The following is a 26235-nucleotide window of genomic DNA, read 5'->3' as shown; positions in this document are numbered from 1 at the left end:
TACAATTTTTGTAAACACAAAAAAAAAGTTGCAACCGACGGGATTCAAACCCAGCACCAACAGTATGGACTGGCGCCTTAGCCCGCTCGGCCATCAGACCGATGAAGAATGGAAAGGATAAACGCATATATGAGCTTGACATTTCGGTCAAGTAGGTTTCTCATACTGATAGGCTACATATTTCAGGGTGTAAAATCACATTAAACTGCATAAAATAATGCAATATTTATTTTACACCCAGGCCTTTTACACGCAGCTGGATTACTATTTTTTTAGCTGTGTAGCAGAGGCGGCGAGTGTAGCTAATTCAGGTAATCTCAAATACTCAAAACTTTAAATTTCGATATCTCTGGAACGAAACATATTCCTTTCGGTCGATAAGTGATTCTTATGTAAAATCGGACGGGGAATACGTTGGTGAGGTCAAATTAAAAAAATAAATAGGGCTGTTTTGAAATACGGCCATTTAAAGTTTTCAATTGCGCAATACAGGTAGAAAACATATTTTAATCTAAATTTTGATCACAGAAATGGATTCTACGTCCAATTTCCTTCAAAATTGAGTTTAAGACCGACCCTCTAGGATTCGTGGTTCCTGAGTTATCGTCGTTTGAAGATAGGGGTTTCGCTCAAAAATCGCCAAAAAGTTGTTTTTTTTTTGGGAGGGTACAAAAATGGAGGGGATGGTCCGATTTGGATGAAATTCGAGATTTTTGCATGTTTTGATAGTCTCAACAGCTCTGCCAAATTTGGACAGAATCAGAGATGGTAATTTTCAAGTGCTGTTCCGCTTCAGATGGGATGACCCATATACTAAATGTCTTTTTGAAAAGGAACCCACAATGATTAAAGCAATTTTACAAGCCAAACAAAATTCAATGGGTTATTTTTTGGCGAATCTTTCAATATAAATATAAATATCATCATAACAAAACGGAACAACAAAACTACAAATAAATAAAAATAGCGCCTAAACCCAGACAAACCATCAACAAGAATATGACACCAGAATTTGGCATGCAACACGTGTAGGTAGAGAAAAAAATCAACGCCAATTTGCATCCTTATATTGGTTTTTTCTTAGAACATTTGCAACAAACTGTATGCGACCGAAAAATGGAAGCCAATTTCATTATTTTTGAAGATTCAATAAATCAAGTGCAGCAGCTGTCGAGTTCTGATGGAGCAGCCGGTTTTGAGCCTCTTTTGATTGGGCCCAAATTAGTGTTATCAAATGGAACAATAGATTGGCATGACTCAATTGGCACTCCAATCAAATTTCAAATTTTCCAATTTGACAAAACAAAAGGATTCAGTGCTTTTCGGTGTAATTAAATTTGAATTACGCGTTATTGATTTTGTTTGGATTACACAACTGAAAATATGGATGTACTTAGGAAGGGGAAACCCAATTTGCGTAAATTACAGGAAACTGTAAACGTAGCTATAGCTCTCAATTGATCGAACGATAGCAGTCAAAGAGTTTCCCAGGCACCATTCTGGCTACAAACTAGCATGCATTGTTTCATATGGAAAAAGGGAAACTCGACGCTCTCTCACTCTGCCAAGTGGCCCACGTGTCACATATGAACATACCCACACGAACACGTGGACCTTTCCCGCTAGCATAATCGATATCACACACACAGTGCTAATATTAGCTTTGCTCAATTGTGTTTGGCTCCAGCAAAGTGAGAAGTCACTCTGGCCAATAAGCCAGCTAAAGTATGCACAACCGCGTTCGAATCTTGAGAACAAACTAATAATAGAGTTGCAAGACAGTTTGTGCAATACCCCGTTGATCGATCACTTACGGTGGAGGCATTTAGCATTTTTACGAAGCCAATATCAACCGTTGGTTAACTTTGCGTCCGTCATCAAAGTCCTTAGCGATAATTGCTTCCCCATCATCGTTGGCGGTTCTGATGGTGGCCGATGTGAATCACATAAGTTGTGGCAAATGAGGAGCAGCCTCGTGAGCAACCCGGCGGAAGTTCGATAATTAATTGGAATAATTATGGGTGCCATCTACTCAACTCGTTGGTGACTTTATCAGGACGAGCATGATGTGGCCAGTAGGGGCAAGTTTTCACTTTCATTTGGTGCTAATGATGACGAACCCCGGCGGAAGCACTTTGAAACCGAAGTGAGTGAAAGTTCAAGGTAGTTTTAAAAAGTATATTGATTTTACAACTTTTTCTTTTGAGCGCATCATCAAAAAATTTAATGTTCTTTTCGATTTTAAATTGAAGTTTCCTTCCAAAATAAAGCCAAAAAAATGAGAAATGGCCACATTGAATTTTGATCATGTTAAGGCTTAAAAAAGACTGTTTTGGTTATCTTCAACATTTACAAGAATAATTAATTTGAACAATTCAATTTTTTACGTAAAAAAAAATGAAAAAAAGCCCAAATTTATTTTAGCGTTTTGATTTTTTTCCTAAATTCTTCTCATCAATACCAATCACTTGCCCAGAGACTTGGCGATCATCAGAAAACCCGTTCTCAAGAAACTGTTTTTTATATTTTGAGAGCATTTTTGTACGAACATGGACAGCTCAAAAATTGTATGAACATTTGAATGGATAAACTGATAATCTAAAATGGCCTACTAAGTCACATAGAAAAAGTCCTTGAAAAAGTTTCAGTTTCACAACTTCAACAAAAAATTTAATTTGTTTCAAATTTGTTCAGTATGGGAGAGGTATATTGTCAAATTTTCAATTTCTTTGAAATGTAAAGGCTTTGAAAAAATGATCATAAAAAAAAAGAAAAAAGTAAAAACAAACTTTTTTGTAAAATCGTAATAACTTGTGATGCTGTAGTGAACCCCTTATGATTATACATATTTTTGTTGTAATTCGATGCCTTTGTGCTCTCTTGTTCTAAGCTTGCTGGTTTTCCTATCTAGTTAGCATAAAAGAGCACAGAGGCATCGAATTGTCTGTTCTACAACTTTGTAGAACATTGTTACACTCTAAAAAATAACCCTGCAAAGTTAGAACAAACACGAAATTTAAAATGAAAATTTTTGTTCTAGATGAAAAAATGAGCCTGCTGGGTTAATGTAGATTCGAAAATTGTTCCAATTTTTTTTCCTCCGACTCCGGATCCAACTCTGACTCCACAGTCCTGATAAAGTTATACAATTAAATAATAAAACACAACATACACTGAAATAAAAAAAAAGAAATTTATAGGAATTTTACCACTTTTCCTTGTTTAGTAATCCAGAAAACCCGATTACAAAACTAGGAAAAGAGGCGAAATTCCTAGAATATAGAAATTTTGTCCGTTTTTAATTTCAGTGTAGTTTCTTTTTCCTTTTTTCCTCTTTTTGTTTAAATAAATCTTAATGTAGCAAAACGTGGAAATTATTAGGCGGTCAAATTAAAAAAAAACAAATCCGTGTCTTCTAGATTCTCCAACATTCTAGTTAAAACCTTCAGCTTTATTCCACTTGAAGCTTCCACTCGAACAAACTCCTCACCATCCCACGCACCATCCTGAACGTGGCCACAATTGTGCTAACGATGGCCACAAGCTGCCGCACGCTGGCCAGGTTGACCATCGCCCAGAGCCGTTCGAGCGGGGACTGCGGCCGAAAGTACTTGAACAGCACGCACTGCATGTCGGTGACGTCCTTCAGGTTGATGGTCTGCGGTCGGACCTCCAGCAGGGCCAGAATGGCCGCCTTGATTCCTGGCGATTTTCGGAGGGGGTTGAGATTTAAGGGGCGAGAGATTCAAGAGTGGACTTTGTATCTGTACCTGCTTGGACGGAGCCATTGATGAATCCTCGGTACCAGCAGCTTGCATTTGAGGAGGAAAGAATTATTCGCCGGTGAAAGTTGAATGGAGCTTCGACGAAGAACGGTATTGGGTTGCAATTTGAGTTGAATGAAAGTGGATCCATGAGGGTGGGACTGTTTAGCGTGCCGGCCAGGATTCCAAGGATGGTCTGTCGAGCATCGATAACACTCAAATTTTCCACGTGGAAAAATGATCCGGCCAGGCCGTACCTTTCGGTGCTCTCGAAACAAATTATTCTCCGGGATGGAAGAAATAGATTCCCGGAGTAGCCTTGGTCCCTCCACTCGGATGACCGAAATTGCGCCCTGAATTCGGTCACATGTGTGATGTTTGCCTCACTCGAGTCCGGTACGTTGAGCAGCAAAATCATCGGACGAGACGGTACAAACTGGATCCGAAACAAATCATTACACGAAATTGCACAAATGATGGTCCGGGCTAGCCAGTGGCCACCCCTGCCATCGTGGACCATCACGAAATCCTCGTCCGTGTATTGCACATGAGTGACTTCACACGAAAGTATTACATCGTCCGGTCCGATTGCTTCAACGAGTTTCTCCACCAGCCCGGCCCATTCTCCACCTCCAGCCGGGACCAAGTGGTCTTCGGACATCGTCAGCATCTCGTACAGACAAGACATGGACGACGCCATTGATTGACAAAACTTTAACCAATCCGTCACGGTCAGCTCCACCGGGTTGTATCCACAGCTGATTTTGATCAAAAATCGAAAAAACTCCTTCGACGTCTCGAAGAGCAACTTTTCCTCCAGAAATTCATCCATATTCATCGGGTACTCGGCGATAAACCGACCGGAGCAGAGAGAGTCAATTTCCGCCATCAACCGGGTGCACTCGAGACTGGCCAACGGACCCCAGACGAGCTCCCCAAAGGGCGTTACATCCCTCCGTCTACCACCAGCAACTCCCGCCGTACCCTTCCGCCGTTCCAACGCTACCCCCAACTCCCGGCAAAGCTCAACGGCGTGGAAATGATTCTCGGTGATCCAGCGTGATTTGAAGCCGGACAAATTGCCCCCGGCAGCGGAGCATCTGTCCAGCACCTTGATTCCGACCGACGGGTGCTTGTCCCGGATGCGTTTGGCCGCACACAGCCCAGACAGGCCGGCACCGACGATGAGGACGTCTGCAATTTGGTGTGCACTTTCGGGCATTGATTTGGACACGGAATTGTCTGTTTTGTTGTTTACTGCCCAGAGCCGGTAATTACATTTCCATGAATACTTTGATCGATTCTTGTTTATCCTTTCGTCACATGGCATGAGGGTGCTGCCACAGAGTAACTGTGTGGTGCTGGTATGACTTTTTCTGTTTATTAACTTTCAATCTTACAGAGTCCATTTCAAATGTTTGATTGGAAAATTTCAATTAAATTAAAAATTTGAAAATTGTTTCTGCCATTTGAAAAAAAAATGTTTTATTTTTTTCATTTTACGGCGATTTCTATAGACAAAAAATAAAAAACCCTTTAAAGTTTCAGCAAAATACAAAAAAAAATTCCCGTTCATAGAAATTGCTTGTCATATATAACAACGAGTTCACAAAAGTGAAATCTGCACTACACAATACATTACAATCCAACTAAAGTAAAGCAACAGAAAGCTGCTAACACACAACTTTCCAACACTCTGTGGGTGAGATAACAAAAGTGTACGTGCGACAAACAATCCACAAAAGGTTACCCTGCAAAAAACCGTACGACAATACGCCACACGCATCAGGCTATGATTGATAGTTTTTGTTGTTTGGTCAACCTTCCCAAGGGGTCTGACATGTTTACCAACCACCACTGTCTAGAGAGCACTGCTGCTGCTGCTGCTGCTGCCAGAACCCGGAATCCACTATCTTTCTGATGGCCTTCAGCCAGCTGGTACCGTACGATTTCGCGCTTTTTGTCCATTATCGTGAGTCACACACACACACTTCCGGTTTGGCGCGCACCGAAAGCTTCCTACTTCCTCTCGCAGAACAAATCTGCTCCGCGCTAGTTAATGCTTTCGGAAAATGGAATTTGGATCGATGATTTCCTGGCCAAGGTTACGGACAGTGCGGAACTCGAAGGAGGTCCCCCCCAAAGCGACGCCTCAGGGAGATATATGTTTGAGATGTTTTTAGTTGTTGTGTTTCTTTGCTTTGATTTGGCCAAGAGAGGAAATTCCTCGAGCGTCCATCGCATTCATTTCTGTGATTTCTTCGCTCTCTCGGAGAAGAGGTGTAACGAGGGGCTGTTTACATTTTCTTCTGGCGTTGTGATTTTTGCTGGCGAGTCAGTCGGGAAGAAAGGGCTACCCAGGAAGAGATATATGTTGGCTAGGCCCTGCCCATCGTCCGGTATTGGGACCTTCTGTTTTGTCATGAATACGGAAACACTTCGGGCTGGGTTTAGTTCAACCATGGCAGGGGTCTTCAGTAGACAATAAATATATTAAAAGAATTGTTGTTATAATAAAACATGATCATTCAACTTTAAAAATACATTGGCATTAAAAAACATTAAAGCTTTTCTTAAATTCATAAAATAAATATCTTGTGATCGCAAAAAAATGTAACAATCATGGTAAATCACTTTAATTTAACTAATTTTCATTCCCAAAAACTAATGAATCTAGATATCTTGGATATGCCAAAAATCTTCAAAAACACATCTAACCATACACGACGTTTTAATCAAAAGTCAATAAGTGAAATGTTGATTTTTGCTGTTTTGATGGTTTCTACAAAAATGAAAATCTGAGTATTTCAGAAATGTTTAGGCAAAAATCTATTGATAACATTTTTTGTAACATTGTCAGTATTTTAAAATGAATTGAAAATAAAACTCAGTTATTAACCAGATTTTGTTTGTATGCTGAAAATTTGCATTTGATTGTCTACATTTCGTAAACCATTGTACTGAAGAATATCTTCTCAAATGGGATATAAAACTAAATCTGCTCTGCATGCTTTTTAGTTTTTTTTTGCAGCTGCTACCAAAATACTTGTCAGTAATCTTGTGATGTATTTCAATTACAAAATCAAAATTTAAATATCGCCATCAGGAGTGACATTGGGTCCGGCCCTAATCTTGAACATAGGATAATTATGTTTATTTTTTAATTTATCTTAGGCTGTTGTTCAATATTGGCTCGAAAAATCAGGGGACAAAAAATATGTTTAAACAAACTTTAAAATTTAAAAAAGAATGGAAAATTTAACATAGAATAAACTAAAAAGAAAAGATTTGGTGTCTACGGCAAAATTGTTATAATTTTTTTTTTGGAAAAAAGGTGCACGGATAAAAATATATGTTTTTTATTAAGCTTTTTGTTACAAAAATACATAATAAAGGACCATCAATAATGGTGCAAAATCTGGTTCAAAACCTTAAAGTAGCTATAACTTGGCTATAACTTGAAAACTTTTCGATTGCAATTTTTGTTTTTGCTTTTAACAATAATTTTTAATAATATATTGTTCAGGTTTTCGATTTTATTTCAAAAATTTCTCCTCAATCAAAAAACATTTTTTTTGCCTTCCTCACATCACTGCGGCAAGGCTATAAAATCACTCGAAAAATGAACTTCTTAAATACACCTCCTAGATATACCTTCACTTATACCTATCGACTCAGAATCAAATTCTGAACAAATGTCTGTGGGGATGTGTGTAGACATGATTTTTTTCCACACGATTATCTCAGAACTGGCTGAACCGATTTCGGCTGGATTCACCTTATTCTGTTCGTTTTGAGGACTCCTAAGACCCTATTAAATTTTATTCTGTTTAGTGAAGTACTTTCAAAGTTATGCCATGAAAAAGTTTTTTTGTAGCTATAAAAAAGGGTAATTTTTGTATAACCTCAAAGGCCTTTTTTTTCTTACGCGCGAGAGTCACGCAGCATGCATATCGCCCGGTTGCCACATTACTTAAGTAGTGTCTGCGTCTCTTCTGGAAAAAGTCTGTATTAATTATGTTGCTGAATACACCATTTTAGATTGAGATTTACACGAACTTTTTACTGAATTATACAACTCATAAGACATTGTTTACTAAGACTAGGAGGACAGCATGCAATTCCATCAATCACCTAATGTTGGCATATCATGTCAGCACTTTTAAATTCAATTACAGCAACACAATTACAGGGGGTTTTCTCCTTTATTGTGGAGAGTTGGTGAAAAAAGAATTGAAAATTGCTGTTCTGACAAAACAATGATTATAAAAAAATAAAATAAAAAATAAAATAAAAAAAAAAGCTCTTAAATGTGCTTCATGAATGTGAGGAAGGCACCAACCACCTTAAGGTGAATTAAGTAACGTTTTTAAATTTTATTCTCAGTCAATTGTCAACAAAATTGGCCGATTTCGATCAAACTTTGTGGGGGCTTTCCCTATCACCAAAGATGCACAATTTTGGCGGCTGATGAGGACTTTTCAGAAAAAATGTGTACACGATAAAAATACACTTTATTTCAACAAGTTCTGTTTCCCAAAATCCATTTTTTTAACCTCTTTTATATTGTTTAGGGGACAAATCCCGCATCTTTTAAGCCATTCAGAAGTATAAACCAAAATATTGCCGAATAGTTATGATTTTTTGTTAAATTTTTGACCTTATTTTTATGTAAAATCAAATTTTCAATTGAAAAGTACTTTACAAATTTTTGATTAGTGCACTGTTTTTAAAATATAGCCATTTAAAGTCAAAGTCCTGTTTTTTTTAATTTCAGAAAATTTTCTATAAAATTGTCTGAAAGATTGGACCTCTGGTTGCCAAGATACAGCGACTAAAAAAGGAAAGTCACACACAAACAACCCTAAAAAATTCTAATGCCGATATCTCAGCAACTGATGGTCCGATTTTGAATGTAAAATAATGTAACATTAGTGCCATTTCCGGGATTGGGGGAGATTTGCTAATAGGGAATGCATGGACAAAGTTTCATCCAAATTAAAATAATACAAAGAAAAACGAGATTTTCGAAATCGTAGAGAACAACTAAATTAGGAAGCTTTATCAATTGATTTTTTTGATGGAGGCATGAATCACTGCAGTGGTTAATTTTTAATTTGAAATAATATTGCAATATATTGAAGACCACTGCTCCAGACGAGATCATTCATAGTGTTGAATCGTATGAACAACAACAAATAGAAGAACGCCACACGTGCTTCATCATGTTGTTGTTCAACTGTTGTTGCTGTTGTTTAGCCATATCGGTGTCGAGCCCATCCATCACCATCATCGCCCATCGCCAATGTCCCAACCATTTGCTGGTCGTCACAGTCATGGTTTCGAACAACTCCAACTTCACTAGCCACACACACACCCATTAGAATGAGTTTGCCTGCAAAAAGGACCCTCCAGACGCCGAGACGAGACTGTGAAGAGGGCAGCTTTTTCGGACACTCAGTCAGGCTTCAGCGAACTGGCGACGCCGACGCCCGCACATGTTTAACGAGGCATGGCTCGACGAGATCCGACGGAGAGGGGGTGGTTTCGCTTTCACTGTGCTGCTAAGTACCAGGCAGGACACTCACTAACCAGCCAGCTAGCCAGCCGATGATGACTGCTCCATGTGGTATTACATGGTTCACACGCTTGGATCAGACAATTTGTCCCATCATCGAGGGACAGCAGCGATGATGTTGTCGCGGCTGACTGGCCGGATCAGCGTGTCTGCTCTGGGTACAAATTAGGATGATTAAGGTATTACTTGGGTGGTTTGCTGGGATTTCCTGCAGATCAGCAGGGAGTGGGGTTGATTCGGGTTGACGTGGGTTGTTCACATGCGGGTTTTCACTTAATTAATGGTGCGTACATTAATTGATGATCCTTTTTAGTTGAATTTATATTCCATATAAGTTTAATTTCGAATTAACACAAAAAATATACAAAAAATCTTGAACGACTTTGAAACACTCAGCTATCCTTAAATAAGACACAATTTCCAGCCGTTTTATTCACCTTCCCTCGTCAATCCAACAAAATCCCATTAAACTCCACATCAAACAGGTCCCCCCGCACAATAAGATAAACAATTCGAATGGGACCAAAATCCGCCCAATTCGTGTGCCATTCAGAACATTAAATGATGCTTGCAAAATTGAGCCGGCATTGACCGTCACCGCAAAATTCCGGCTCCACCCAGTCACGAGCCTTGGCTTAAAGTTCATTCCGGTCTTCTCGAATCGGAAATAAGTCCCCAAATAACGTGAAAGGCATATGTGGGCCAATCTTCCGATTGGCAGGTGCACCGGGGCGGAAGATCAATTTTCCTCAACGGAGATTTCTCCATTTCTGTTCAGCGGCGTACCCCCAGTGGGACCAAGCTTTTGCGTCTGAAGACTGTTGAACAAAAAATTCAAACACTGACATTTTCGAGGAACCGTGCCCGATCCGAGCTGAAGACATATTGAGCTGATTGAACAACATACCGAGGTGAGTAAATCTGTTGGCAGCTTTGTTTAGAGGGAAGAAACATTTTCTTCAAGATTTCAGCACAGCACAGCAACGGGTGTTTCAACGATTCCGTATTGATAGCTTTTCTTTGCAGCTACCGACAGCTACCGACAGCTGCTGATGTTTGATGAAGTTATTTGAAAGAAACTCTACCACAAATTGGGTCTTATTTATTGGATATTGGCTTTTGTGTAAAGTTTTCGTGAACAAGCTGGATCACAGCATTATATTTTCCTTCTTTTGAAAAGTTCATATAAAGAAGAAAAGACTATTGCAACTATCTCAGATTTTTTTATTTTAGAGTTATTTAGGCCTTTACAAATAATTATCAATGTTTATGTCACAAATGCGAATATTAACTCCTTCTCGCCCAAAGCAAAATCGAGTTTTTTTTTTTTTAATTTTAACTTTCCTACAAGCATACTATATTTTTTTGTATAACAATGTTACGTTACGTTACCTTTCGAAGATAAATTAAATATTTTTCACACACAATCTAAAATTAGTATTTCATTACTTCAAGCATTTATTTATAAATATCCAATTTACAGGCATTAAACACTGAAAAAACAAACACATTGAAAATATCTAAAGACCAATTGAATAAAATTAGAGGGTGACGATTCTCGAGATTTTGAATTTCCGGGAATCGAGAGTTGAATTTGGCCATTTCAGGAATTCCCGGGACCCGGGAGTTTTTTTAGTGTGCCAATAGTGCTAACAATTTAAAAGGGAAAGGTCATAAATTTGTTTCTTTACAATGAATTCAGTTACAATTCATTCATACTTATTAAAAGAAACGTTTGTTTAAGTAGTCTCATTATTTCAAGGAACTATTTCAACCTTTAGATTTTTTTCTAATCTGCAAATACAAGATCGTTTTTTGAGCTTTTTGGGACTAAATTGTAGTTTAAAATGTTTACGAGTCTTTATTCGCTCAGAGTGATTTTTCAAAATTTGCGCAAGCTTGTTGCATGAATTTGCTATTAGATTTTTGTGAAGTAAAAAAAAGCAAATATATTATTTCCCAGAATCGGGATTTTCGCAAAATGTTACATAACAACTCAAAACAACAATTGAAATTGATTTTTTTCTTTTTTAAGGTCAACTGAAAATATTCATTGAAGAAATATTTACATTTATCAGGAAAACCCGAATGTTCACAATTGGCGGACCTTAACAAAGGGCCATCTTTACAAATTGCCAGAGATTTCTCTTCCAAAATATATTCTAATATTGAGGTTGGTGCGAAACATCACATGACTTATTGACATCAAAAATGAAATTGCTATGCTCGAGATAGGATATGGAAATTGAACTTTTAGAAAATGGTTTTTTATATTACAAATACTAATGAAAAAGGCTTTATAATGATGTAACTGCTAAGTATGCTTTAAGTTAAATTTTCGGGTTTACATTTTTTGGGCTTCTCTCAATTTTAGTAATTGGAACATTCGATAAGTTAAGATTCAATGTATTAAACCATTTCAAATTTTTCGAATGTTTTTCTAATTATTTTATAAAGTTTTGCTTCGATATTTATAAGTATACAATTTCCCGGGACTCTCGACCAAATTTCCCGGGAAACGAGAGATCCAAAAATGGTCGATCTCCCGGGAAACATATTGGATCTTACAAAAACATATTGGAAAAGATTTTTTTCGTGATCGACTTAAATAAAAAAAAATAATAAAATAAATCTGTTTTCTATTTTCTTTCAATCATTACCAACTTAAAAATAAATGTTAAAACTTGTAAAATGTAAAATGCCAATAGCTCAATTAAAAATCAATGAATTAAAATGTTTTCAAATGGAAAAAAAGCTGAAACTGATTAAAAAAAAATCAGTCATTTAATATTTTCACAACACAAATAACATTTTATTTTTAAACAGCCAAGAACTCATGGAAATTATTTTTACTTAATATTCAATGTTTTTAACATTTATGATATTTAAAGATTGCCAATTTAAGAAATATTTTTATATTTACTCATAAAAAGAAATTAACATGGGTTCAAACGTGATTGTGATTTATTTGTAAACATGACATTTTCAAAGAAATGATAATATGCTAATTCAACTATCAGGCCATTGGAGAGTGTCATTATGAGCTTGACATTCAGTCAAGTATATTTAAAATTCTTATGAGTTTAGTTTTTTTTTAAAGATGGTAAAAGATGTCTACTTTGATTGAAAATTCGACTCTAGGACATTTTTATTTCCAATTTTTATAAATACAAGGTTCAGAACTTAACACTCCAAGGCCGATGGATGCATCAGCATAGATTTGGCTCAAATTTCGGCCATCAACTTATTTGTTATGCAAAATCGACCCCCAATTGTTCAAAACGATGAAACTATTTGCAAAACGGACCACCTGCTTCATGGCAAGTAATAATATCAAATTTTTAAATAATTACTTATTTCAATACAAGAAATTAAATTTTTCTTCATTCACTTAAATTGGGAAAGAGAAGTGGTAACCAAATCTAAATTTTACGACCTATCAAATTTCATACTTTCTGAGCCCACACCAATTTCAAACAATATCTCCATTCCAGCGAAACATCTCAGACCTGTATCAGACACACCATCAAGTCCGTCTCTCCGCTAACAAGGTTAAAGTGGCTCACTCTTAAGGGTGAGGCCTGTCGTTTGATGGAAAACCTCCTGGCCACAGGCAAATATTTATCTTGCTCTTCACAGCGCTAAACAAACTCACCAGCAGACAAAAAGAAAAGAAGTAAAAAAAGTCGTGATACCAGCGCGTAGTGCGCGGATAAATTGGTAATAAATCAAATTTTAATGCTTCTTTTCTGTGGTCGTTGTTTGGTCTCCTCGGGTAGAGGGAGTCGCGAAAAAAGTTTTTCCTCCCTCCTCAGAGTTCTAGTCTCAGCCTCAAAGAAACAAGTCCAAGATAATACCCCGATGGCAGTTTGGTGTTTGATCGTAAAAATCGAACGCCTCGAAATTGATTGTTTGATTATGTGATAAAGATTAAATATGAAATTAACCCCGAAGGCAAACGAGACAAGGGAAGCTCGCTGGGCGAGCGATAAAGTGGGAAAAGTTAAGGTGGGGGCTCGTAAAATGTGAAGAAACTTGTAAACTTATTCAAACAACAGGACAATTCATTGGAATTTTCCAGAAGCTTGGATGCAATGTCGGTTGACTCGTCCAGTTGAAGAAGGTGGTGGGTCTATCAGCACCAAGATGACAAGGCAACCATAAAAAGTCCGATTCTTTAGAACACGAACCCATCAATCTGAGCTTGAGTTAATCTGACAAATTTGGTAGGGGATGACAACCAATGGTATCTGTTGTTGGTTGAAAATCATGATGTACCTAGCTTCTGCTATGTATAAAATATATAAATAAGATTTTAGAAAAAAGTATTTTTCTGTTATTTTAGGACATTTTTCTAACATTTTTCATCATTATTTTCATAACCTGACTGCTGCGTGATGATGGCATGTATGCCTTAAGTGGCTGCCACTGCTTCTCATAATGTTCTGAACACCATCAGCAGTCGTAAAATCAGCCCGTATAAGCAATAATAATATTGTACGCAAGCATCCCATAAAACGGTTCGACAGAAGAGTCCCCAAACGCCTCAAGCGCCCGCCACAAATAGCCCTTCGACGACAACCCAGTTAAGAGCCCATTTGTGTGTGGTGTATCGAAATGATGGTAAGTGATCTAATTTCACCCCGATAATGTTTCATCGGAAATCACTGGCACGCCGATATTGACTACCCTGGCATGCCGAGAGACACCACGCGACGGATCTTTTCTCGATGTTATAAAAAAAAGACAAAGAAAGGAGCAAAATGAAGGAAAAAAGATGCCCGAAAGGCGATATTATTGTTTCATCATCAATTTCGATAAAGAGATTACCGAGGGGATGAAATAGGATTTGGGGCAGTAAATAATTCTATTTTATACCGAATCGGTTTTCTCCCCTTTTTCTTTTCTGTTGCCTTTCTTGCTCGTGGAAAAACCAATAGAAAATGCGGCCAATCATAGCCTACGGCGTGGGGAGGATGATTTGGAAGCACGAACCCGCAACGGAAGTGTTCCGATTGTCCGACAATGGAGTTATCTGAGGGAATTTACGATTCTCACCTGCAGGTGACACTTTGTTCGCAGAGGATGTTTGGTCAGGATATTCAATTGAATATTTATTGGTTATTTTCGCTTAATATGAAGGAAGAATTTCAATACGAAAAAATAGTTTTTCAATGAATCAAAAAAAAACTAGTATTTTTACTAGTTAAATCATTTAAAAATCCTTATCTGTGGAAGATTACTAATCATTGTTTAAATTTATGATTTTTCACTTATTGCTCTTTTGGAAAATATTGCAAATTTAAAAAAAATAAAATTTTTGAAAATTTTCAATACTGTATCTGATAGTTGCCGAGCTTCCGTGGCCGTGAGATTACGGGTTTCACCTTGTAAGCGGAAGGTGATGGGTTCGATTCCTGTCTGGCTTGGCAAAGTCAGATCCCTTCAAAGAGCAAATCTGCTCACTGGGAATACTGACCGGTAGGGGATGAGTTTCTAACGGCTGTGCTGTGGGTGACTAACGGCGTGCTGGGTTTCCAATCCAGAGGTCTTGAGTTCGATTCTCGTACCGGGATGATGAAGTTTTAGTTACTAGCATCATTTTAAAAAATTGAAAGGCTTCAAAAATTTTAATATTTTTTTTAAAATTTTATTTTTTTTAAATTGAATTTAACATAAACAGAAAAAATCTATATAATCTTAGCTTAAATCAGATTTTTTTTTATTAATTTATTTTTTTTTCGTTTTTATAAGGATAATTGTATTTTTTAATTAATTTAAATAAAATGGACATACACATTTTAACATTTGGCTGAAAAATACAAATAAAATTCATTTTATTTTATTTTGAAAGATTTAATTTTTTTTAGTAGCATAAACATTGGAAGAAGGTTATTTCCCACCGTCAACAAAAACTTAGCGTGAGTAATAGCGATATTTATTTTTGAATTTTTTAAACATCATTCAAGTTGTCATAACTCCATTGTAGTGAAAGTTTTTGTTTTGATTATGGTTGCTTTTCAGCCTTTCGGGATTTTTTTTTTCAATATCTGAATATCTTTAAATTTACGTTGCTCAACAAAAAGATCCAAAATGAGTAATACTCTACCAAAACCAGCAATGGATTATATTTGTATTTTTTTATTTGTCTCAAACATTGTGGGGGCCATCCCTATGACCAAAGAAGCTTTTTTGTGTCATTGGTTCACCCATGCAAGTCTCCATACAATTTTGGCAGCTGTCCAAACAAAAATGGTACGTAAATATTCAAACAACTGTAACTTTTGAGTGAATTTTCTGATCAAAAGTTGTAGGTATCGTTGAGGACTATTGAGAAAAAAACACGGAAAAAAATTAGCAGATTTTTTAATCAACCTATATCATACCTATTTTTGATTTTCTAGGTTTTTTGATATGTTTAAGGGGACACAAAACCGCAACATTTAAGCCAAAGAGAAACATGGTCAAAAAATCTGCCGCCATGTTATAAATTTTTGAAAAAATGTGATTTTTAGAAAAAATCAAAATTTCACGCAAAAAGAAATTTGACGTAATCGAAAAACTGCAAATATTTCGCTAAAACAAAACTTTCGGTGGCTATATCTTGAAAACAGAGCCCTTTATCAAAAAATCTGTACAGTACTTTTCGATTGCAAATTCAATTTTACATTAAAAAATCACGTCAAATTTGTTTTGCATAAAATTTCGAATTTTTTACAAAAATCACTATTTTTTTATAAAAAATCATAACTTGGCGGCAGATTTTTTTACCATGTTTCTCTTTGGATTGAAAGTTGCGGGTTTTTGTCCCCTAAAACATATCAAAAAATCTCGAAAATAAAAAAAACATACGTATTTTGGGAAATTGAGCTTTTGTAAAAAAATGTTGATTAAAAAATCCGCAATTTTTTTGAACCGAATAAAAAATACAAAAATTAAAAATGGTCGAAATCGGCCGATTTCATAGAGAGTTGCTCAAATGATCTTTGAAAAACCAACTATACGTGGCCTGATCAAATATTGCAATTTCGAGGAAAACAACATTGTCTTTGTTGAGTTTAGGAGAAATATTGACACAAAGTATATCAAACTGTGCAAATTTGCTAGATACTCAAGAGTTCTTTTTTAATGTTTTTTTTTTTTTCAATTTTTTGGATACGTTTACGATCTATGCATGTACATTTTAAATTAGGGTAAATATGTATCAATGTATCAACATTTATATAATTTTATAAAGCAATCATTGAAGTTTTTGTTCCAGTTATAAAATAAATATGACTGTCATATTTTTACAAAGGGCAGAAAAATCGTCACCACAATGAATCAAGATGGATACAGTTCTATTCTGTGTTGACATGAACAGATATTTTTGTAAAAATATTTTTATGATCTATACCTCGAGTTAATAACCATGGCGAAGTCCGAAATCTGAGTCAAATGAAAAAAAACATCAACTAGTTTTAAAAAAGTCTCAAGTTGGTACAAATATATCTCCAATGAATTTATGAAAAAAAATTGAGGATGTCCAAACGTTTAAAAATTAGCTACAAGCTGACATGTAATATCAATTTTGTTCAAGTAAGTTGATATCACGAACATCCTTTGACTTAGACTTATGAAAAGCTTAAGTTCCTTGTGGTACTAGTAAATTCCCTAAATCATCGCCATCAACCACGGAGAACTATAACACTTTTCGTTTTACATACTCTATCTACAACATGGCATTTTTAAAGCCTCTGCCGGATGTGTACAACTATTTCCAAAAGCTTTTTTTTGACAACTTCTATTCCCACTCTCCCTCTCATGAACACATGAACAAAACTGCACCCAATTTAGTCTCGTTGTAACAGGCCAAAGCTTTTGATCCAGATCATGCTCACGTACGACACACGACGCAAAACCCCGGGTGGCCTTGTCCGGATTTCGTCTCCGCGTGCCGGTTCCTGGCCGGGCCGGCCTTCATCCGAGCAACTCTTTCACCAATTCGGGCATTACCGTTTCCGAGCACGTTCGCCTCATTCCGGCGGGTATTTAGGAGAAGATTTTTATTCCATTTTCTTCTACTCTACACCTCCGCAAAGTTGAAGATTTTGGGCAGAGTCAAAATCATGAATGGACCGTGTCGAGTGTGACTTTCAACGGCCGGTCCCAGCCAAAGTGGGATCCCATGAAAACAATAAAATTATTGTTTCCGGATGTTGCCTGGGCATTGATTCGCCCCAAAAGCCCCAGCAGTCGGTGGAGGGATTTCGGACACCGGGAACGAGCTTGGGTGCGTTACTTCTTGGCTAAGAGGGCTACACGAATCCCGGGACACAGAGAATACATTGGTGGAAAGTAGTTCAAACACCAGCAAAGAGGAAAATCGTTGCTTGCAGCCATGCATGTAAAAAGGAAAATTGGTATGCTCTTCAGTACTTGGTCTTTGGGAAGACTTGCGAGTAGACTACTGCTAGGAAAGTTCCGATCGGAATCTATGCCACACTGCCAAGCCGAGCAGGCCCAGTTTTACTGCACTGGGTTATGGACGATTTATGGTTTAATTAAGTTGAAGTGATAATGTGGTCTTGGGTTTTAATGCTGGACCGGCCAAGTTACAGGCCCCGATCGGAACGGAAATCTTCCGAGAAGATTTATTCTGGGTGTGATTCTTACGACCCGGCTGAAGAGAGAGACGCGCACTTACACGACCAGCAGCAGCCTCGTTATGGCTCTGGAGACACTTGTTCTTTAGGGCCGGCTCGAGAGGAGCGTAGAGATATGTGTCGGAGATATCGAATTACGTGAATTATGAGACAAATTATCTGTCCGAGGCAGCGGTCGCGCACACTAAACAAGGCTTTCTTAAGGGTGCTTGAAGAATGAATTAGCGAGTTGGTTGGGATCTTGAAGATGGTTTTGGCTCAGAAGTGGACAGCATAATTTATGGAAGTAAGACTGATTATTTTTTGTTCACCGGGCAGAATAGTAAAAAGCTATGATTCATTGCTAATTTTTTTGACATTCCGATTGGAAGTGCTACCAAATCTGTGTAATATTTCATTGACAGCAACCTCTTGTAGTATAATCGCAAATGGTCACATGAGGCAAAAGAGAAAATTGATCATACTCGGCGAATATTAACTGATTCTGACATTGAGTTAAGGGGCTTGCGGAAAATAATAATAAACAGGCTGCGTTACCGGATTCATCGAACTATTTTAAGCTAATTACTTGACAAAATTGTGTTATTGAATCAAGTTCAAATTCAAACTCATTTTGTAATTTTAGTCAATTTAATATTCTTAATTTCGTCATTTTCATCATTTTCTAAATTTTCGTCAATTTCGTTATTTTCGTCAATTTCGTTATTTTCGTCATCTCATTATTTTCTAAATTTTCAAAATTTTCGTCATTTCCGTCATTATCGTCATTTTATTATTTTTGTTATTTTCGTCATCTCGCCTTTTTCTTTATTTTCGTAATTTTCGTACTTTTCGTCAATTTCGTCATTTTCGTCATCTCGTCATATTCTACATTTTCATCATTTTCTTCATTCTCGCCATTTTGATCATTTTGGTCATTTTGGCTATTTGGGTCATTTTGTCATTTTGTCATTTTGTCATTTTGTTCATTTTCGTAATTTTCGTCATTTTCGTCTTTTTCGTCATTTTCGTTATTATCGTTAATTTCGTCATTTTCGTCATTTTCGTCATTTTCGTCATTTTTGTCATTTTCTTCATCGTGTCATTTTCTATATTTTCGCCATTTTCATCGTTTTCGTAATTTTCGTAATTTTCTTCATTTTCTTCATTTTCTTCATACTCGTCATTTTCTTCATTTTCGTCATTTTCTTCATATCCGTCACTTTGGTCATTTTGGTCATTTTGGTCATTTTGGTCATTTTGGTCATTTTGGTCATTTTGGTCATTTCCTTCATTTTGATCATTTTGGTCATTTTCGTCTTTTGCGTCATTTTTGTCATTTTCGTCATTTTCGTCATTTTCGTCATTTTCGTCATTTTCGCCATATTCGTCATTATCATTTTGGTCACTTTGGTGATTTTGGTCATATTGGTAATTTTGGTCATTTTGGTCATTTTGGTCATTTTGGTCATTTAGGTCATTTTCGTCATTTTCGCCATGTTCGTCATTTTCGCCATAATCGTCATTTTCATTATTTTGTTCATTTTGGTAATTTTGGTCATTTTGGTCATTTTCGTAATTTTCTTCATTTTGGTCATTTTGGTAATTTTCGTAATTTTGGTCATTTTGGTCATTTTCGTCATTTTCGTCATTTTCGTCATTTTCGTCATTTTCGTCATTTTTGTCATTTTTGTCATTTTCGTCATTTTCGTCATTTTCGTCATTTTCGTCATTTTCGTCATTTTCGCCATTTTCGTCATTTTGGTCATTTTGGTCATTTTGATCGTTTTGGTCATTTTGGTCATTTTGGTCATTTTGGTCATTTTGGTCATTTTGGTCATTTTAGTCATTTTGGTCATTTTCGTCTTTTACGTCATTTTCGTCATTTTGGTCATTTTCATTTTTTACGTAATTTTCGTCATTTTGGTCATTTTCGTCATTTTGGTCATTTTGGTCATTTCCTTCATTTTGATCATTTTGGTCATTTTCGTCTTTTGCGTCATTTTTGTCATTTTCGTCATTTTTGTCATTTTCGTCATTTTCGCCATATTCGTCATTATCATTTTGGTCACTTTGGTGATTTTGGTGATTTTGGTCATTTTGGTGATTTTGGTCATTTTGGTCATTTTGGTCATTTTGGTCATAGAGGAGAAAATCGTGACGTCACAAATGAACTCAAATCACTCAAAGTTCATTTTGTGAGTGACTTTAACTTTTTTGCCTAGTTTGACAGCTACCTTGTCCCCAGTTTTTCTGTGGGAGAGAAAAGGAGGCGAATACTTTATGAAAATCATACCTGTCAAAATTCCTAGCCTCAAAATTTTGTCGCGAGTTGCTTTTCTCCTCTATTGTGGTCAATTTGGTCATTTTGGCCATTTTGGCCATTTTGGTAATTTTGGTAATTTTGGTAATTTTGGTAATTTTGGTAATTTTGGTAATTTTGGTAATTTTGGTAATTTTGGTAATTTTGGTAATTTTGGTCATTTTGGTAATTTTGGTCATTGAGGCCATTGTGGTCATTTTGGTCATTTCCTCATTTTCGTCATTTTGGCCATTTTGGTTTGGTTATGTTGGGTATTTGGGAAACTTATTTTCAATTTGTAATTAGATCGGGGTTTTATTTCTTTTAGATTCGCAAATAGAACAAAAGTTCAGACTCAAACACTTAAAATGAAAACAATTATTCTCCACCAAATCAAGCAGGAATCACCGTCATCAGCTGATGAAAATTTAAATTTTCTGATTACTCACTTTTTTACTGGACCGCTCGTGGTAGATTCGCGGATGCAGCACGCACAGATACCGATCGACCGCCATACAAACTAGAATAACAGCACTTTGTTGTGATAAAGCTCCACGTAGTAAAGCCTGTTGGGAATGAAATTGAGTTTACCATAATTCTCGAGAATAGGTTTTGGTGCCTCACCTGAATTTGGCAAAAAATTTCACCGTAAGGCCAGCAGTGTAGTAAGGCAGGTAGCGCCCCAAAGGGGATGATCAGCACACCGATGGCGAGATCGTTGAGGGCCAGCGAGGTCAGCAGGTACCGGGGCTGGGGATGGATGTAGGCCGCGTACCGCCGGCTGTTGATGATCAGGATCACCATCAGGTTCGCGCTAATCACCAGAAAGGTCAGGAACACGATGAACAAGGCCTGCAGCACATCAAACGGGTGCAGCTGGCCGAGGAAGCTGACTTTGGCGAAACGGTCCTCCGAGCAACTGATATTGTTTATCGCTGGTGCCACGAGATGTTTGCCAGCCTTCAGATCCATTACAACAACAACATTATCTGTGCGAAAAGAAGAAGAGAGAGAAGGGAATGTGGTCAAAGTTTGGCCGGAAAACAACATCATGAATTAATGTAGTTTATATTGGAATAGAGCACGACCAAAAAGGACGACCGGAAGAAGCTTCGGCTGTGCTGCATAAACAATGACCCCGTCCGACCCTCCCTCCGGAAACCGATGCCTCAATGCTAGAAAGTTAGTTCATTCATTAGTGAACGGACGGGAGGGCCTGCCCGGTTCGTTCTGGATGACCTAGAAAAGTTTCCGAGAGTTATGACGACCAAACGCGGTCACTGCATTGCGAAAATTGATTTAAATTTCTACTTTGTCTTCGACGCTGGGGCATCATATATCGTGACACTGCTGACCGAGTTTGGAGCAACTTGTATCCCTCATAAGGACAACTTCTTATCTTTAAAAAAGTATGTTAAAGAAACATTGCTGCCGGTGGCTAACGATACAGCAAACGACCTGATTCTCCAGTCAACATCTTTATCCTTTTCGATGTATCGTCACACCACACTCGAGAGTGAACAAGAACCGGCAAGAACTCCTCCGGCAACATCCTCATCCACCCGTTCAACCGGAAGGTGCCGGGAAAGTTTGTTTTGCCTCTCTCTTGGAAAGAGTGTGTGAGTGTACCTTCCTCGAAGCCAACATAATCCCCAACATCAAATCTACCCCGCCGCCGTCTAACAATCAGTTGGTTGAAGAAAGGAGAAAGTGACGACGAGTCCAGAGGACAAAGTTGTGTTTTCCCTGCCACAACACTCACAGTACACAAACCATGCTGTCACACACGGTGACCAAACCCCGGCGAAGAAAGAACAACGGTCCCTTATCACTCTTTTCTAGTCCAGTCTAGTCGGACTTTTGTTCGGGCCAGAACCCATCCTAAACCGGCCGGAGAAGTGACCACATCTGTTTTGCTTTTTATGGTCAGCAACAACAGCAAGAGAAGAGCACGTTCTTGCCCCCGAAATCCCGGTAGAAGAGTCCGTTCGAGGAAATGAAATTATTTTAATTGTTTCGTCTAAGCTCAGATTTTGTGGAAGACCGGCCCGGACAGGCCACAAATTAGGCCGCAATTTCCGGTTGGAAATTTTACCCGGAATATTTCAAAGCCAAGCAGCAAGGTTGCATCGAGAGTAGAGCTGGGAAGGATATGGTCTAGTGGGTAATCATTATCAAGGGTTGAGATAATAATAATAATTTAAGGGTTTAAAACGACATAAACCACAGACATTTTGTTTAAGTCAAAGCAATGCAATGTTTTAACACTCAAACGCTCGGGTAGTCATTTGACCCCTATTTTTTTTTCTTAGAAATCCCATAACTTTTGATAGAATTGACCAATTTGGATGCTTTCGGTTGCAAAAGATCCAGATTTGTCTATATTTTGAACTGCCAGATGGGGGACTCTTCCATAAAGACTAATTTTCGTCGTTGATTACGCATACTCACGGTGGAAATCATTGAAAAGCATACCTTAGTAGAAAACATAAAAAATAGACAACGGTCACGAGATGTCGGAACTTGCGTTCGGGATCAAATACTAAAATTATCTCTAAAACCTATAAGGAGTCGTGGCAAATTTTCCGATACCTTGTGAGTTGTTTACTTACATTATTGCAGTTCGTTTTGCCTTCCTCAATGAGGAACGGCTACAATTCAAATTGAAAACAAAACAAATGTCTTAAGAGATTTATTCCAAATTGGTCGCATTTGATTCGATTTGAGGTAGTATACATCGAGTTCCAAAAAAAATATATATCTGTAAGCCCATACATCCAATTGAAATGTGGTCACAGACAAACTTATGGGAAATTGGACGAGCTTTCCGGTAAAAAATAATTTTCGAGAATGAAAAATCAAGTTTGTCATTAAGAAATCGCCAAAAACCTTCAAAAAACCTTTTTTTCAACACTTTTATTTTTAAAACCGCTGTAACTTTACAAGGATTGGACTTAGGACAATGGTCAATATGGAGACTTTTATGTAAAATTGTCTGGAGAATCGTCTCCGTGTTCGTTTTTTTTTAATTCTGATGTTTAGAGCACTTTTGAAAAAACAGTTTTAGTAAATGATTTTTATATTTTTTTAAGGTGAGTTGCTCCATTCTGCATTTTTCGTGAGTCTTTTTGTAACATCTTAGGCTATTTTCACAAAAATTTTGAACGAAAAAAAATCGTGGGCTCAACTTCAAATTTGACTTTTAAACATAAAAAAAAAAAACAAAAAATCTAATAAAAGTTGAGTGTTTTTTACTTTCAGTGTATTTTTTTCGGAAAGCCCGTCAAATTTCTTATTATTTTGTCTTTGATACGAAGCAACGGCTTCGAGATACAGCAATATTTAAATTACGAAATACAAAAATATTGAAAACACTTACGCCCTTCTCAAATGTCATTATCGAATGTAACTGGCTCCATATACACAAAAATGGCTTATATAAGCGTATGATAACATGTCTACAAAGTTTCATTGAAATCGGAGAGGACCGGGTACAACCGATTCCCTATTTGACATGGAATTGCTCAATAGTAAAACCAAAAAAAAAAATGCTTGTTGATCACCACCTAACGACAGGCTCCTGTTAAAGAAAACTCTCAAAGCTAATTTATTCGTGATTACAACAGTGCCACGCGTGAAAGGAAAAGATTTTCCCACTAGTCTGTACGCGCCAAACCACTCACGTCGTCAGACAGTCTCGTGCCACGTAGTCATAATATGAAGCAGAAAACTCCTCTCTGGAGCCCATTAGAGTGCTGAAAGGAGAAGAAGGAAACAGCATGCCGTCAACATTTCTACACTAAAGTCGTTCCTTCCCGGCGCGCGCACTTGGCTGGTTGCGGCTGCTTTTGCTTCTCTTGAACCAACTATCTGGCGATATCAACTTTGAATAATTTATGGAACAACACACACACACACACACACTCCCTAGTGCAGCAAACACACTCAGAAGCCCACTTCCGGAACTGTACGCCGCTAAACGTATCATGTTTGCTTGCATTAAATATTAATTTAAGACGCTGCTGATGGTTCGCAGGTACACACTGGAACGGCGGAACGGAACAATCCTTGTGCCGTGCCGTTATGTGGTGTTCTGAACTAACTTATTAAAAGATGGAATTTATCTTCTTGGTTGAGGTTATGAAATGACCAGTGTTCTTTAAAATTAAAAAGTCATTTTTGTTCATAAATTATACAAAAAAATCAATCCTCAAAAAATTTTCTAAATTATTTTCGTACTCATAAACCGTTACCTATAATTAAGCTGCTAGTTCTGCAGTATGGCAGCGCAGCATCCAACCGATGAGAGCTTTCGACCACACTCGAAAGGAAGGAGTGCTCTGCTTGGCACGGAAGTGGGCCTCAAACATGCAACACGAGCCGAACAGGCCTGGCGTTTTATGCAGAGACTGTGTTGCTAATTTCAAGAAATGAGCAGAACTCTCTGGTGGGTTTGTTAGCATCTTATAGAGTTACATCAGGCTATCGTTAGAAAGGACAAGATTTATAAGATTATCAACCATGTTTGGGGAAACAAAAGGGACTGTCTTGAAATAAACTATTTTGTGTTAAAAGAAAGACTTTAAATAAGATGAACTATTATAACAGATCTATTACGTGCTCTTCGACTGTAATTTTTTCAATTTTCAATCTCCAGCAAACAAGTTTATTCAAACATCAGAATAACGTACAGAATTGTCATCTCTGCAAATCTTGCTTGTTAATTGTTTCTGTTAATTAATTTTTTATTTGACAGAAAAATGCTTTTTACGGTACTGTTCGCTAAAGTTTCACAAAAATTTTAAAATATATTAAATCTGGTTCAGTCATTTACATTTTTGTCCATTTTGAATAGTTTTCAGTGGATTGCAAGTCTATTTCCATTGATAACTTGAAGTTTTTTTGAAAAAGATGTCTTTGCTCTCTAATTTTTTGAGCTGATTTTGAAGGAAAGGGGGCAGTATTGTAAGTATTTCAAGAATGTTAAGTATTTTAAGTATTATGAGTATTTTAAGTATTTTAAGTATTTTAAGTATTTTAAGTATTTTAAGTATTTTAAGTTTTTTAAGTATTTTAAGTATTTTAAGTATTTTAAGTATTTTGAGTATTTTAAGTATTTTAAGTATTTTAAGTATTTTAAGTATTTTAAGTATTTTAAGTATTTTAAGTATTTTAAGTATTTTAAGTATTTTAAGTATTTTAAGTATTTTAAGTATTTTAAGTATTTTAAGTATTTTAAGTATTTTAAGTATTTTAAGTATTTTAAGTATTTCAAGTATTTTAAGTATTTTAAGTATTTTAAGTATTTTAAGTATTTTAAGTATTTTAAGTATTTTAAGTATTTTAAGTATTTTAAGTATTTTAAGTATTTTAAGTATCTTAAGTATCTTAAGTCCTTAAAAGAGACCGTTAAAGGGTCGTTAAAGTGGATTGCTTTGCTTTTTGTCAATCATAAATATTTATAATAATTTAAAAAAAAAAACTGTATAAATAGTTGATAAACAACTTGTCCGAAATTCCTAGCAAAGAAAAAATATGCCAAAAATCTAGCAAGAATAGCGGAAAACAAAATAAACCAGCCAGAAGTCTGGGCCAATCAACCATCTTCACCGGCAGCAACTATTTTTTTTTTAATAATGAAAAAAACATGAAAACCTAGCTGGACTAACCACAAAAAATACAAGAATACCTTAAATCTCAACTTAAGTTGCCAACAGGCTAACTAAAAACAAGGGGATTTAGTTGTTTATTGAAATCTTCTGACATTTTTAGTGTTGCATAAATGTTTAATCATATGCATTAATAGTTATAAACATGTACAAAGTTAAATTCACGAAAATCAAACAAAAGCTGAAGAGCAACAGCTGACCACTAATAATGTTAATCAAATGTTATTATTAAAAGAAAGATTCAATCTATATATATAAAAAAAATACGATGGTTTTGTTCGAACGCTAATCAGTTCAA

General features: G+C 36.6%; 1 protein-coding gene across 2 annotated transcripts in view; it reads right to left on the bottom strand.

The window, feature by feature from the left end:
- LOC6050984 (trace amine-associated receptor 1) overlaps positions 1-26235 on the bottom strand; it is a 118190-nt gene that overhangs the window by 29983 nt on the left and 61972 nt on the right. For both annotated transcript variants that reach the window (XM_038256545.1, XM_038256546.1), the window contains 2 exons: positions 20893-21257; positions 20718-20834 (listed from right to left, as the gene is read on the bottom strand). In XM_038256545.1, the coding sequence (XP_038112473.1) occupies positions 20718-20834; positions 20893-21240 (465 nt within the window). In that variant the 5' untranslated portion in view covers positions 21241-21257. The remainder of the gene's footprint in view (positions 1-20717; positions 20835-20892; positions 21258-26235) is intronic.

Source organism: Culex quinquefasciatus, chromosome 2 (genome assembly GCF_015732765.1).
Source record: "Culex quinquefasciatus strain JHB chromosome 2, VPISU_Cqui_1.0_pri_paternal, whole genome shotgun sequence".
NCBI lineage: Eukaryota > Metazoa > Arthropoda > Insecta > Diptera > Culicidae > Culex > Culex quinquefasciatus.
The sequence above is the reverse complement of the archived record's forward strand: the minus strand, read 5'-3'. Positions and strand labels throughout refer to the sequence as shown.